The sequence below is a fragment of the Magnolia sinica genome, chromosome 14 (assembly GCF_029962835.1).
Source record: "Magnolia sinica isolate HGM2019 chromosome 14, MsV1, whole genome shotgun sequence".
NCBI classification, from domain to species: Eukaryota; Viridiplantae; Streptophyta; class Magnoliopsida; order Magnoliales; family Magnoliaceae; genus Magnolia; species Magnolia sinica.
This window is the reverse complement of record NC_080586.1, coordinates 45488402-45504377: the sequence shown is the minus strand read 5'-3', so window position 1 is coordinate 45504377 and position 15976 is coordinate 45488402. Positions and strand designations below refer to the sequence as shown.

General features: G+C 40.7%; 1 protein-coding gene across 4 annotated transcripts in view; it reads left to right on the top strand.

Annotated features, from left to right (window-relative positions):
- LOC131225186 (uncharacterized) overlaps nucleotides 1-15976 on the top strand; it is a 59240-nt gene that overhangs the window by 30633 nt on the left and 12631 nt on the right. For 2 of the 4 annotated variants that reach the window (XM_058220648.1, XM_058220650.1), the window contains 3 exons: nucleotides 5680-9651; nucleotides 10148-10204; nucleotides 10338-10471. In XM_058220648.1, the coding sequence (XP_058076631.1) occupies nucleotides 5680-9651; nucleotides 10148-10204; nucleotides 10338-10471 (4163 nt within the window). The remainder of the gene's footprint in view (nucleotides 1-5679; nucleotides 9652-10147; nucleotides 10205-10337; nucleotides 10472-15976) is intronic. The other 2 variants (XM_058220649.1, XM_058220651.1) reach the window with 2 other exon arrangements.

Genomic DNA, 15976 nt, shown 5'->3' with positions numbered 1-15976 from the left:
TGGATAGAAAGAGAACACGACATTATTCTTACTCCTGCTTCATATAAATAATACAGAAAGAAGGATAATTCTAGCTGTAGGATATCCACTACCATGTTCATTTTTTGGCATCAACATATTATAATATTGATTCTTGTACTTTGTTCGTAAAAGGTTTTTTTTCTGAACAACGATAAATCTCATTAAAAGGGCCGAAGCCAAGGAAACAAAACAAAATATTACTACAATTGCCAAGAAATAGGGCTTTGGCTATAGAGATTTATTGCCACAGCCCATTCCTCAACCTGCCCTTTAGCCATCCTAGACACATCCAATACTCTCCCTTGACGATTTCTAAAACAACGATCGTTCCTCTCTCTCCAAGGGCCCCATAATCTTGCAAGCATAGCCAATCTCCAGATTTTTGACCCCCTTGTTCCACTCCCTGTTGAAATCGTGTGGATTGTCTACCACGACATGTGCGGAAGCTTGGCGGAGCTTAGAATTAGGTTTGGTAGTAGATAACGGTCCCACACGAAGGCATACATAGGATACATAGATTTAAGGTGGATTCCATAACACAACTGGGCCCCTCACATCCACCATCAATTAGAAGACAAAATACAATCCCAAATCCAAGACCCACATGCCAACATTGTACAAATTCCACGTCATGTTGGGCCCACAAGCCTCGCACACAAGTAAAACAAATAAAAGATTGCAAATGTACAACTTACACAATCCAAAATAGCTCTCACTAGGTGTGGTCCACTTGACTAGTGGTAGCGTGCAAGCACGCTGCACGCTAGGCAATGGGCCTACCTAATAGGCCTAAGGAAGGTTCCTAAGTTGGGCTTCTTACTCTCATATGTTTCTCTTAGTATCGGGCCCACTTAGGCCTTAGTCCTGCTTCATTTCTATGGGCCTAGGGCCACATATGACCAATGTTTTAAATATCAACGATATCAGTCGATATATCCCACGATATATCTTATATCCCACCTGTGCGATACGAAACGCACAGGTAGTCTGATATATCTCACATGTTCGATCTAGTGAGCATTTTCAATTTTCGATCTTTTTTTTTTTTTTTTTTTTTGTTAAAATTATGTTAAATCAGTGTCAAATGGTTATAAATCCATTGGTTCTTCATGTTTTACGAAAAATTACATATTTGGATCTTTGATTTTGATATCCATTGGTTCTTCATGTTTTTATCAAAATTTTCCCTCAACCAGCTATTGATTGTAAGGAGTAGAATGTGGAACTCCGACACTTTGTTACTTGACCTAAACACACGTGTCCCGATCCGTGCTATCGATAGACTATACACAACACCCCTATGAACCCAGCAACCTCACCCAAGTGATTTGTAGAGCAAAGATATGGGCTTTTGATCGAAACCCTGAAAAACGGTGCATGTTTAAGTGTGGCCCACCTACTGTGGGGTCCACCTGAGTGGGCCACGCCTGACACAATCTCCAAAGGGCTTGTTGTCCCGCATAATGTGTAATTATTCCCTCTTGGAAACACCATTCATGCATTCATTGTCTTTTTTGAATTTCCAATCAATGCATTTATTTGTTTTTGGTTTTTGTTGCATGCACTTATGACTAGCCTTTACTCCATCTTTCCTACCGATCAACATCCTACCGATCTTCATCCCTTATACCTTCATCGATGACCCTAAACCTAAAAATCTCAAATATTCCTATTTCCCTAAATTACCAAACGCTAGTTCTTCACAACCTTCAACTGAACCCAAATCCCAACATTCCCTCCATCCAAAACCCTAATTCTCTTATCCTAGTACCTAAACCCCTCAAACCCTTACCCAATTTACCCCATTATCCCTAATTCCAAGGCTTTCCCCAATTCCCCTAAACCCTAATTTCACCCTAGGTAGTATTAGACCCAGTGTTCGAATTATCTTCGATATTATCTTTATCTCCAGCTCGGTGATACCGATAGCGCTTTTAGTATAAAAAATTTCCGATATTAGCAATGTATTGCCAAGTATCGCCAACGTATCAATAACGCTAATGTAATTGTCAATATTTTCAACTATGTAAATTCTAAGTGTCACTTATATTGCCAATGCATCAATATCGCCAATGTATCGCCAATATTTATGACTGTAAATTCTAGGTAATGCTTGTATCATAAGTGTATCGACGATATTTCAATAATACTGCCAACGTATTGATATCATCAGAATTCTGATATTATCTTTATCTCCAACTCAGCGATACCGATAATGCTTTTAGTATAAAAAATTTCTGATATTAGAGTATCGCCAACGTATCAATATCGCTGATGTAATTGTCAATATTTTCAACTATGTAAATTCTAGGTGTTGCTTGTATTGCCAATGCATCAATATCACCAATGTATTGCCAATATTTTTTACTATGTAAATTCTAGGTAATGCTTATATCATAAGTGTATCAATGATATTTCAATAACACCGCCAACGTATTGATATCATCAGAATTTTGTTAATTAGAAGAATTTGTGTGTCAATTTTCTTTTCATGGGCACATGGTTGCATGTAGTGTTCAATTTTTCATTGATAATATTAATAATATCTTGATATTATCAATATCGCAACATGCGCGATATTGAGACCACAATGTTTCGTTTCCTTTCCAATTGTTGATGATTTCTTGGTGAAATATCATGAATCGTTGATATTTTGCAATGTCGATGGATGTTTGGCTGAAAGGTTGGATGGTTAAATAGGCTGGATGGGATGGTTGGACTGATTTCTTACAACAACACATGCTTTTAAGGTCCCATTAAATGGAAACTTGTTATGTATGCATTCTTTTTGCAATTTTTTTTTATAAAATTTCTAAATATGCAAAATGTACATTTTAACATCTCCTAAATTTTCGCTGAAAATTCCACCGTTTTTCCCATGTTTCCCCGCATTTCTGGTTATCAATGATATTATTGGCGATATCGATATTGTTTCTATATCCTTGGCCAACGAAATTTGTAGCGATACCGATACTTTGAACACTGGTTAGACCTTCCCTTTTTGAAATAAGCTTATCCTATGCTATTTGGATGTCCCTACATCCATTAGATCCTACTTTCCCTTATTTAATGGTTTTGTAGTATAATGCTTGGTAACCTAGGCTTTATTTATGCATGATCTCCTTTTGAAATTTTGGTATTTGTGATGATGGTAGCAAATTTTGTGATTTTGATTATAAAATTAATTTTGCTAGTTGATCTCACACAATATTTGAGTTCACGCATCGGTCCTACATCAAAAAATCTCGTCTTGATTTCTCTAAAGAGTTAAGAACTGATTTAGGACATTTAAATAAGGACATTAAGTAAACCGGGAGATTTGACATAGACGATTTGATCATAGTAATTCTCCCACCTAGAGAAAGATGTTTTGATTGCCAAGTAGACATCTTCCTCTTGCTTCGTTCAATCACTTTATACCACATAGCCTTTCTTGGTTGACCGATACATAATGGGAGCCCAAGATATGTAGACAGAAAAGACCCTTCCCTACACCTAAAGAGCGACACAAAAATTTGATTATCTTCTTTAGCTATACCAATCCCTAGAATCTCACTCTTACAGGTAATTCACTGTAGACCCGACACCGCCTCAAAACAAACCACAATCGACCTCAAATTCTGAAGATACCACTCATTTGCCTTACAAAAAATCAATGTATCATCTGCATATTGAAGATGCAACATCTGGAAATCTGAGGTATCCTCTCAAAAGCCTTCCACCAAGCCAATATCTATCCCTCTATCAATCAATCTGCTAAAAGCTTCCATAACGGATACAAATAGATAAGGAAAAAGAGGATCACCTTGTCACAAGCCCCTCGAAGATGAGAAAAAACCATTCAGCGATCCGTTTACCAAAATACAAAACTTAGCCGACCTTACACAATTTTGCATCCAAGAACGCCATTTTGCACCACACCCCAATCTTCCTAGCATGTAATCCAAAAAAGACTAGTCCACGTGATCATATGCCTTCTCAATATCTAACATAACAACTAATCATATATCTCCTCTTTTGTTGCAAGAATCAATACATTTGTTGGACATTAGAGAACCGTCTCCACAAAAGCCCCTTGAGAAAAAGATATTACTTAACCCAAAACCGATCTGAATTTGGAGGCCAACACTTTAGCAAGAATCTTTATAAGGACCACCAAGTAGACTGATTGGACAAAAATCGCTTCGGCACTCACCACCTTCCTTTTTTGGGATAATAGCTATGAAGGTGGCCCCTAACTCCATCGGAAGTGAACCTCTTTCAAAAAATTCTTTCATGAAACCTGTAACATCCAACCTGACCATGTCCCAAATTTTCTGGAAGAACGCTATCAGGAAACCGTCCAAGCCTGGAGCTTTATCACTACCTAAATTTACCACTGCTTTATTGATTTCCTCTTCAGAAAATGCCTGCTCTGTCATATTCGCTTCCTCTACTGAAAGTGAGTTGTAATGCCGACTATCAAGCACTGGCCTACGCCAACCTTCCTTGGACAATAGACTTCTATAATACTTGACTATGACGCACATATTCTTGCCTTTCCTTCAATTCTCTCCCCCTCCACCACTAGAGATTTGATTTTGTTAACTCTTGCTCTAGCACTAGCACATGCATGGAAAAAATTGGTATTTTTGTCCCCCTATTTCAACCATGTTGCTCTCCATCTTTGGCGCCAGTTGATTTCTTCCTCCCTCTGTCTAGCATTATACTCTGCACGATGTATCTCTCGCCATGCTCTCTCCTCTTCTGATAACTCTTCCTCTTCTTTTGAATCCAACATCTGAATTTGATGAAGAAACTGAGCAGACTCCTCCCAGCCTAACAAGTGTTCTTTTTTTTTTTTTTTTCTTTTCTTTTTTCCTCCATAGACCTATTTCCTTTTTCAGCAACTTAAGTTTTTGGAAAAGAGAAAAACCTGCTCCTTCCACTGAGAAAGACGACCACCAATCTGCTACCTTTGATGAAGAATGTTCTATTTCTAACCAAGCAAGTTCGAATCGAAAGGGATGAGGACCCCAATCCTCCTCATCCACTTCCAATAACACTAGACAATGATCGGAGATTGGTTTAGGTAAACCTTTTTGATGAATAAGCAGAAACTTATAATAAGCCCAAGCCGAGGATACTAGGAATCTATCTAATTTTGATTTAATCAGTGAAACTTGCTCATTTAACGAAATAAACTTCTCTCATAGGTAAGTCCACCATGTCATTTTCTGGATCCATTCGGAGAAATTCCACACACTCTTAGTAATCCTTCCCCCACTTAGACTTCTCATGCACAAATCTGACCACATTAAAATCCCCTTTTACCAGTTTCTCTTCCCAGGCAACTACATGGACTGGCCTGACTTTGAGCCCAAGGCATCTACATGGTTGGACCCACCTGATAACTTCTATCTCACATGAGTGCCACATTTGCCAATGTGGTGGTTTGTATCTCACTCGTATTGTTCTCTCCGTTCAAATTGCTTGTCCTGTTTGAGAAGGTGGTATGGTTGTGTGTGTGTGTGTGTGTGTGTGTGTGTGCGGCGTGTATTTTTTTTCCCCCCTTGCAGTTGTCTTTTTTTTTTTCCTTCACAGTGACAACCATTCTTATATTAGAGCTGTTACTTTCCCTTTCCTCCAGGTAACCAACATCTACCTTATGTTTTGCAGGACATGAGCTTTTCAGTGTCAGGATCACACCATAGTTCTGACTCAGGGGAAGGCTCAGTAGGCAGGGTGGCTTCTTCCCCTAGAAACAGTATAAACAATGGTGATGCATACATTCCGGTCAGAAGACAAGATTCAGCAGCCTCCCAAAATAGTGCAAATGTCGGGAATGGCCCTGGTGATGATCCTTCTAGATCAAACCCATCTTCCTTCAATTCAAGGGTTGCAGGATCAGGCAATCATCTTCAGAAGCAGTGGCAGGAGCTTACTGGCCAAAGCTCTTCACATGGGCTTGCCCCAATATCACTGAGGCCTGCCAATTCTTCTAAGGACCTTCTTGAAGCTGCTGAAGATACCATTGAGGAGCTCCACGCAGAATCGAAGATGTGGGAAAGAAATGCTTGCAAGTTAAAGCTTGACCTGGAGATATTGCGAAAGGATTTCTCTGACCAATCAAGGCGGCTGGCAGATCTGGAGATGGAACTTTCAGCAGCATGCACTGAACGCGATGGCTTTAAACTGGAGATCGAGCAATTGCAATTGTCATTGGATAAGTTGGTGGCCAAACAAAATCCTGCCGATAGTTCAAAATCACGAGCCGATGATTTAAGTCATATGCAAAGAGAATTGGAAAATGAGATAAAGTTTCAGAAAGAATCCAATGCCAATATGGCTGTACAGCTGAAGAAAACTCAGGAATCAAACATTGAGCTTGTTTCTATTCTTCAGGAGCTGGAAGAGACCATAGAGAAACAGAGATTGGAGATAGAAAATCTTTCAGCTCAAAAAGCTGAATTTGGTGATATGAAAGGCTATAGGCATGGAACTGAAGAGAGTGGTCAGTCAGATCAAACCGATGGAATTTCCGTCAGAAATACAAGTGCAGGGCCTAATGATCAGGGAGGCAGTGTTCACCAAGATACAACAGGAAATTCACATGAACAAGCGTGGATGAAGGACAATCTGAGCTTAGAACACCAGCTCACTGAGTTGCAGGAATCACAAAGGAAAATGCAATCTGTTGTGCAGTTACTGGAGAAAAGCTTAGAAGACAAGAATCAAGAGATTCAACTTGAGAAGGAGCTGAGGGACCAATCTTTGTTGGATATCGAGGCAGAATGGGCATGCAAGCTATCTGCAAAAGAAGAAGAAATCTTCAAACTGGAGGCAAAGCTATCTGATTCAGTCAATGCTCCATCTTCACCGAAAACGGGGTCTGCCTATGGAGGCTATCCTGATATGGTAAATGAGATTGCGGCCTTACGAGCTAAAGTGCAGGAGCTAGAGAGGGACTGCAATGAACTTACAGATGAAAACCTGGAGCTTATATTGAAAATGAAGGAATCAGAAGGGGATATCACGACAGGAATTGGATCTGATGAGTTTCAGTATTCTGCAACTACATCCGAATCTGAAATTGGTCAGCTCAAATCCCAGGTACACCAGCTGGAACAGCAGCTAAAGGAGATGGAAATGCTTAATGAAGTTGCTGCCAACCACTTGCAAACCCAAATAGATCTTCAGAAGAAGAGTGCTGATCTTGAGAGTGAGCTGCAGTCTTTTAAGGCTAAAGCATGTAATCTTAGTGGTGAACTCAGTAAAAGTCAACTTGAAGTAGAAAAGAAAGAGATGGAAGTTACTGCATTACAGCAAGAGATTGAAAGTTACCGAGTTAGAGAAATCGACTGGGAGAACCAGCTTGATGTTGCATCCACGAGAGAAAGTGTAGAGTCAAATAGCCTCGTAGAACTATCAGAAATCTTTTCTGAGATGTATAAGCAGCTTCAGCTGGCTTTAGCGACTTTGAAGAAGCCATGGTACGATATTGATTCTGATGTGCAGATAGAGCATCAAGATGGGCTTCATTTATTGCATTCTATCAGTACAGATGGGGTCATTCAGAAAAAGCAGGCTGAGGATATGGTAAATGATTTTCGTGAGCTGAATGATTTATTGGGAGAAAAGATTGCTAAGTGCAAGGCATTTGAACGGGCTAGTGATGCTCAGAAGCTGCTGAATGATTACATTCTGAAAGAAAATACTCTTTCGCTGTCGATTCAAGAACTAGAGAACTTGAAGATGGAACTGCAGTCTAAAATTGCAGACATGGGTAAGGAACTGGACGTGAGCAGGTCCGTGATGGCAGAGCTTGAATCTGGCATTTTATTGAAGGAAGAGGAGATTGAGGTTCTCCAGCATTCTCGGATGGAACTAGAAGTTCAGGTTTCTAACCTTTCGAAAGAAAAGGATCAGTTGGAAGAAAGCTTAGATACTGCAAAAAGGGAAAGTAGTATTACCACCAAATGCTTGGATGATGTACGACAGGATTTGGTGGTGCTTACTTACAATATGGATTCCCATGTTTCTGCTAACAAGATGCTCGAAAGGAAGTCGACAGAGCTAGAGAGTAGCAGGCATGAATTAGAAATTCATGTATCTGAGCTAGAGGAAGAAAATGTGCAGCTGTCAGAACGCTTATCTGGCTTGGAAGCTCAGTTAAGGCATTTGACAGATGAGAGGGAGTCTAGTAGATTGGAACTAGAAAGATCCAGGCGGCTTGTAGCAGATCTTAAGAATGAGGTTGAAAAGCTAGGAATTGAAATGGAAATGCAGAAGGCAGATCTGAAACAAAAGTTGCAAGAAACACAGAAGCAGTGGTCTGAAGCCGAAGAAAAATTGGAAATTTCAAAGAGATCGCACTCAAAATTACAAGCTACAGTTGAAGGTTTGATTGAAGAATGCACTTCTCTTCAGAAACTGAATGAGGAGTTGAGGCGGCAGAGACTGAAGTTGCATGAGAATTGCACGCATTTAGAGGCTGAATTGAGGGAATCACGGAAAAACTTTTCTGAATGCTGTAAGAAAGTCGAACACTTAGAGGAAAAGTATTCTTCAATGCATAAAGATGCTGCTTCAAAAGAAAAATTGCTAACTTCAGAGCTAGATTCTCTTCTTCACGAGCACAAGCAAAATGAAGAGAAACTCATTCTAGCAGAAAGCTTGCTAAAGCAGACTCACTTGGATAAGACAACTGAAGCTGAGAACCTCCAAAGAGAGGTAGCACATCTCACTGCACAGATAGTGGCGACTCATGATGAAAGAGAGAGAATGGCATCAGAAGCCGTACTTGAAGTATCCAGACTACGTGCTGATAAAAGTAAACTTGAAAATTCTCTTCAAGAATACCATGCAAAGGCTAGATTATATGAAACTGAGTTATGTGCTCTCCAATTAGAATCTGAAAGTAAGGTACAAGGGTTGACTGATATGCTTTCTGCTTCTAAACAGAACGAGGAATTGTTTATGGCCGAGCGTGAGCATATGAAGAGATCCCTGGAGGATGTCAAACTAAGTGAAGAGAGACTAAAGAGCATCGTAAGTGAAATAGAAATGAAGCTTAAAGCTTCTGAATATGAAAGACAGCTTTTAACAGAAGAGACTGCTAGCCTGAAGGTCCAATTGCAAGACATGGCACGCCTTCAGGATGAGATTTCTGCCCTTAAGAGCATGCTCGATGAGACGAAATATGAAAAGGGTAAACTGGAAACATCACTTCAAGAATTGTCTATGGATTGTGAAGAGCTGAAGGTGGAGAGATTTTCATTTATGGAGAAATTTTCTAACATGCACAAGGCTTTGTCCGAAGGAGAGGAATGCATACGTAGTAAGGTTGCCTTAGAAGAAAAGCTTTTGCGGTTGGAGTGTGAACTAACTGCAAAGGAAGCATCATGTGCTAATGATGTTGAGCTGAAGAATGAACTTAGCCGGATTAAGAGAACAAATAGCCAATTTCAGCGGAAGATACAATGCCTTGAGGAGGAGAAAGAAGAGTGCTTAAGGAGAGCTCAAGGTCTTGAAGAGGAATTAAAACTGAAGAGGGAAAATAAACATTTGGATGAGAAACAGATTCTAAGTGGGTCAAGCAATAAAAACTTGCCCGAATCTTCAGAATCCAATCTGGTGAAGCCCTTAGAGGTTTGTCATGGTCATTATTTTGTCTTGTAATGCAGGGACTTCATAGATTTATATTCATTTATGCGATTTTACTTAGAAAAGGACCTTTTATACTGATAATAATCACAATAGCATGCTTACTACCTTTTGTTCTTTGGGCTAATGTCCACAAATTCATTGCTAGAATATTTCATATAATTTCCATATTTGATGCAATTTCCTTGGTTTCTTGCGAAGTATCAGAACAAACTTTTCCTACTTCAAACCTAACATTTTCAACAATTCTTATGCTGAACTAAAAGGTCACTGTTTTATAATCACAAGATGCAAGGTCTTTGTTGCATGGAAACTCACGATAGATCACACCATGAATGCCTTCCCAATGTAAAATCTGCCTATCAAGTATCATAACCAATCATGTCTTCTTTCAACTTGTGCATTCAGCTTCTTTTCATGAACCTTTTTGGGTGGCTAGTGTTTTCTCTTGACAATAGCTGATTAAATCCCATACTTGCAGGGAAATGAATTCTCAAACAGTAAGATGGAGGCCCAGAAAGATTTCCCTAATTCTCAGGTGGTTTTATATCTGTTCATAGTTCTTAGATATGCAGTTAGAGTTATCCATGCTGATTTTTTGCATTTAAGTTTTCTTTTAATATGATTGCATTTTAACCTCTTGAAGGTTTCTGTTATGCTTTTCATGACAGAGTGATAACATGCTACTTGAACATAAAGAAAGGCCACAAGGAGCAGTTGATCTTGTGTCTAAGGTCCAATTGCTTGAAACTGAACTTGCTGAAGCCTTGGAGGCAAATAACAAGTATAAATTACAGCTTAGTGGGTAGGTTTGAGTAATAGTTCTCAAGTTTCAGATGCACCTTCCGTTTGCATTACCATATGTTTGCTGTTAGTCTGTCTTGCTTTCATGAGTTATAGAGGGATGTAAATATCTATCCTTGGAAGTCTTTGCATTTTTCATTCTTGCTATGCCCTTTTCATGCTTAGTTGTTTCAATTCCTTCTTTATCATGATCAAAATCTCATGTTTGAGAAAGGACTAGTCTCTCATTTATAGCATATATGTGTCTATTTTTGGCAGTTTCTCTCCCTATTCATTTCTTTTCTTAATTTTGGGTTGGGTCAAATATAAGATTCTAATTTTGTGACTTTTCTAGTAGACATAACCTTGTTTGTTATTCCAAAGTAAAAGGACCAAACTGTCCTTTTGGTTTATACCATGTTAAAGAGGTCCCAGGCCTATAGTGTGGTATGAATGGCCACACCATATGAGTCATGTCCCACAATATGGCTCATAGGAGGGGGCCACACCGCATGTGCGGTGAATTTGATCAGTGTGACAAATATTGCTGAATTTTGAAAATATAGTGATATTTTCATAGAATATTAATCAAATAATATTCTCGCATTAATATCACAAGATCTTATCATGAAACTACTGTGACTTTGATGGATAGAGCCGAGGAAGATGGTCTTAATCTTACTCAACCACGTTTTTTTGAAGGAGGTAGTTGTCGGGAAAGAGATGGTGCAATAGAAGACCACAGGTGAAAGGGAAGTCCAACAAGAGTTGGAGGTTGTGCAAGTATGCAAACAAATTTGGAGAGACACAACAAGCTTGGGGCATGTTGTTTTCGTGGACTCGGCCGTTGTGGATCTCTCCTGGCCATCACGACGGAACTCGCTAGTCGTGGAAACATGAGACGGAGCTCTTCTCTCTCACATCGAGTGTGGCTGAAGGCATTTTGGAAATTAGAGGAATGTGATTATAGAATTAAGCCCATAAAAGCCAATAGACTCTAGATTTTGGGTACTAATTTGGACGAGATGGTCATGGTATGGGCCCTTTTCAAGGACAGGCCGATCAAATCTGTTAAAATTTTGGGAAAATACTTCCATTTTCAGGACAAAAGATGGATGGTTCCTGATATGTGACATTCCCTTCAAGTAGTGGAATAGGGAAGCTATATTGGCAATAAGAGGGTGTATCAGTGAGATCCTTGCTATTAATAGAGCTTGGAATTGGGTGAAGACATCATCGCCACAAGGCTTTGTATTAGGATGAAGAGAGCTCATCCAACGCCTAAGGAGCTAATGTTGTGAGTAAGAGAGATCAACATTCAACTCTCGATAGAGAAGGAAAATGCTTGGGGAGTACCGAGTCTCTAGTGAGAGGAGTGGAAGAGAAGAGAATACTCTTCCCAATAGGATCCGGTCGATGGAAAGGGGTGGGAAGGAGTACCTTCCCTTCTCACCAAAGGAGCATTGGAAGCAAGAGAGATGACGTGCAGGACAACGATTGGCCGGTAGGAAAGTAGTAGACAGTTGGCCCGATTCGAGTAGTCGAGGCGAGAACGGTACTCTGGGGAGCTGCTATCAAAAGAAGCTCTCCCGGCGTGGGATACGTGGCTAGGGGAGATGTGGCACATGTCGAGATGGCTGGCACACGTGCCCCTGAGATTTTTTCTTCAAGGTCTGTCACAAAGGTTCAGGCCGATGCTTCAGGAGAGGAGCCGGTTTGCCCCGGGGTTTGGGCATTAGTTCGAGGCTCGGATGGATATGCAACCGTCATACGGAACACATGGTGAGTCTGATCCAGGTCTTGGACGAGGCTCAAACCTGAACCTCTAGAGTGGTGACATTCCCGAGGATCGCTCTCCCATTGCTTTTTATGGAGAGATTGCCATCTAGCTGTCTTGTCATTCATGCCATTCCATTAATGATTAATGCTTTGCCGCTTGTGATTTATGGGTATCAAGAGGAGGCGTGATGACATGTGCCTCGTTCGGTCAGAAAACGAAGCCCCTTTTATTTCAGCAATGACTGCCTGTCTTTTTTTTCCCTTTTCATGTCTAACATGTGCAGCAGACATATATAATAATTCAAAAGCATTAGTCTCTATAGTAGAGGAGGTCCGAGAGTTGTCTTGCTTAGAGGAAGCACATCTCCCTCTTTGAAGGAATTCATCACGGAGAACAAGGACCAAGATCGATCATCGGACAACAATATGGAACCAAGATGCTGGTTGGATTGAGCGACAAATCTCATTCAAAAGAGGCATAAATAGGTGTCGAGGCAAAAGAGAAACAAGAGAATGAATCGGCAGTGGTCAAAGTAGAAGTTTGATTAAAAGCAAAGCTAAACGTGACGTGTGAGATGTTCTTCTAGGTGATGGACATTACTCCACTGAAAATTATAGGCAACAGGATCGAGAGCCATTCTGAGATGAGATCCATCCATCGAGCAGAGAGAATGTTGTCCCCTAAGAATATGCAGTCGGCCTCATCTAGGGGGATGAACTCGATTGAATGAGGGATCGAAACATCCATAAATTGTTGCGACGTGTTCCAAAAGGCCAGAGAGAATTGTTGCAGATCTAAACATCTGTAAATTGTGTCAGGAAATAAATTGGGTGGGTCCTGTAAGGGCAAAAAGGTGAGGCCTCTCTCTAGATGAATATATTAAGTTGGAATGTCAAGGTTCTGGGGACAAGGAGAAGCGATGATAGGTCATAGAGATTTGTAGGAAGCTAAAGGCTCAGATCACCATGCTTCAGGAAACGAATCTCTCTTCTGTGAACAACATTATTCTAGATGAGATATGGGGTTCACATCCGAAGGAATTCCTCTCTTTGGATGTGGTGAGGTCAGCAAGCAACATTCTTGGTTGCTTGGAACTCATCTATGTGGAAGAAAGTCAATAATTGGTGCAGAGATTTTACGGTTTCAATGGTGCTAGCGGAGATCCCTTCAAGTTTCAAATGGCTTCTCTTTGCAGTATATGGGCCTTGTAAAGCAGCTGTTTGATCCAAGTCTCGGGAGGAACTTCAAGAAGTCCCATCGAGGTTCTCCCTCCTGTAGCATATAGAAGGGGACTTCAATGTGACTATTTACTTTTGAGAAGTCATCCGGATCCTGCATTTCCAGAAGCATGAGGGCCTTCACCGACTAGTCGCAGAGGTTCGACTTGATAGGTCTTCCATTGCAGGGTGTGAAATATACTTGGTCAAATGGGCAGAGTAATCCGATCATGTCCCGCCTAGACAGATTCACGATGTCCCCTAATTGGCTGACAAGATATCCATTGGTTTAGCTCAAATGTCTTCCTAGTCTGATTTTGGATCACGGACCAATCCTTCTTGATGTGGAGCCTGACTACTGGGACCCAAACCCTCTAGGTTCGTTGTCTTGGCTAGAGGTGGATGGATTCTTTCGGCTAGTTGAAGACTGGTGGAACTCCTTCCAAATAAATGACTAGGCTAGAGCTAGATTACACCATAAACTGGAGCTTCTGAAAGATAAACTAAAGAGCAAGGAGGTTTATGGTGAAAGGGAAGTTGATCTCTCTCGGTCATCATGAATGAGATTCACTCACCCGATTTGAAGGAAGAAGAAATCTATCTTATTTGAGGAAGACTATGTGTGAAGATGAAATCAAATGGCGTCAATGATCCAGGACATTATGGTTAAAAGAAGGCGATAAAGACACATGTTTCTTCCACAACATAGCTTCAACGAGGGCAAGGAATAACCTAATTTATTTGATTATTGTGGATGGAAGAAGAGTGGAAGAAAAGTCGCTAGTATATGAAGCAATTCTCGGCTTCTATGAAAAACTTCTTTCCAAGGATGCATAGGTCAGACCACGGCCGGATCTTTTGGACTTTGACACTTTATCAGAGGTTGAGGCTGATTTCTTGGAAAAACATTTTTCGGAATAAAAAGTTAAGGAGGTAATGGATAGTTTGGCTAGGGACAAAGCTCCGGGATCGAATGACATTCCCAGGCCTTCTTTCAAGTGTTTTAGAATGTTGTGAGGAGGGATGTGTTAGATTTCATTAATGATTTCTTCAACAAGGGCTTCTTAAGGCCAGAGTATGGAACATCCTTTATAGCGCTAATCCCCAAAGTAGGAGCGTGCTTCTCAAGGCCAGAGTATGGCACATCCTTTATAGCGCTAATCCCCATAGTAGGAGCAGATAGCATGAAAGACTTTCACCCAATAAGTCTAATTGGGCGCCCATACAAGATCCTCGCCAAGATCCTAGGTACTCACTTAGTGAGGTGATAGGTGATGTTATTTCTAATAACCAAGGTGTGTTTGTGAGAGGGCGTGAATTTCTGGATGGTGCTTTCATAGCCCATGAGTGCATAGATTCCAGATTCAAAGAAAAGAAGTTAGGGATTATTTGCAAACTTGAGTCGAGAAAGCGTACATTCATGTAGAATGGGGCTTGCTTAATTACATGTTGCAAAGAATGGGTTGTGGTGCTATGTGGATACCCGAAAGGCTTCTTCAAACCTTTTAGGGGTCTTCAGTTTGGAGACCCGTTATCTCCCTTCCTCTTTTCAGTTGTTGCGGAAGCTTTTAGTAGGATACTATTTGAAGCTCAAGAGTCCAATCTGATTAACGGCTTCCAGGTGTCCAAGTTGGGGGAACTTATTTCACACCTTGAGTTCATCAATGATACTATTATCTTCTGTAACATCTATCCTTTCATGATGGACAATCTCGGGAAGACTGTGGTGTGTTTTGAGGCAGTTTTGGGCTAAATATCAACTTGGACAAGAGTGAGATTCTGGGCATCCATCTATCTGAAGAAGAAGTGTCTAATCTCGCAACTATCTTTGGATCCAAAGCTAGGGCTCTCCCCTCTTTTTACTTGGTCCTTCTGTTGTGCATTGGCAAGCATGCCATGCACTTATGGGAAAAGGTGGTTGAGAGAATTGAAAGAAAACTTTCAAAATGGAAGAGTCGTTACCAGTCCTTGGGTGGTCGCCTAACGCTTCTTAAAGCGGCCTTTCCAACATGCCTCTCTATTATATGTCCATTTTCAAATGTCCGCTCATTGTTCGAGAAAGATTGGAAAGGCTAATGAGGGAATTCTTGTGGAGGGGATTAGAAGAAGGCAACAAATTCCACCTCTTGAAGTTGGATGATGTTTGCCAGCTGAAAAGGGAGGGAGGGATTGGCTTAAGGGATCTTCATAACATGAATATGGCCACGGGTTAGAAAGGCCACACAGTTCATGAGTATTTTCGGTCAGTTATTTTTTCAATATGATTCAGCCAGCTGAAGCGAGAAACAAGAAAGATCTTGCTTTTCATTTTTTGTCATATGCCGCCCCTCCCATGGTCATGGTGGGTAGGAAGAAAGTTTTGACAATTGACAATTGACAATTTGCAAAAAGCGTTCTATGATTATCGCGAATGTGTTCCTTTTACAAGCAAAGTGACGGAGTCAATCGGCCATTCTTCATTCATTGTCTCTTCACTTCCAAGGTGTGGTTTTGGTCCTGGCATGGGGGAGGTTCGAGAAGCAAGGAAGGA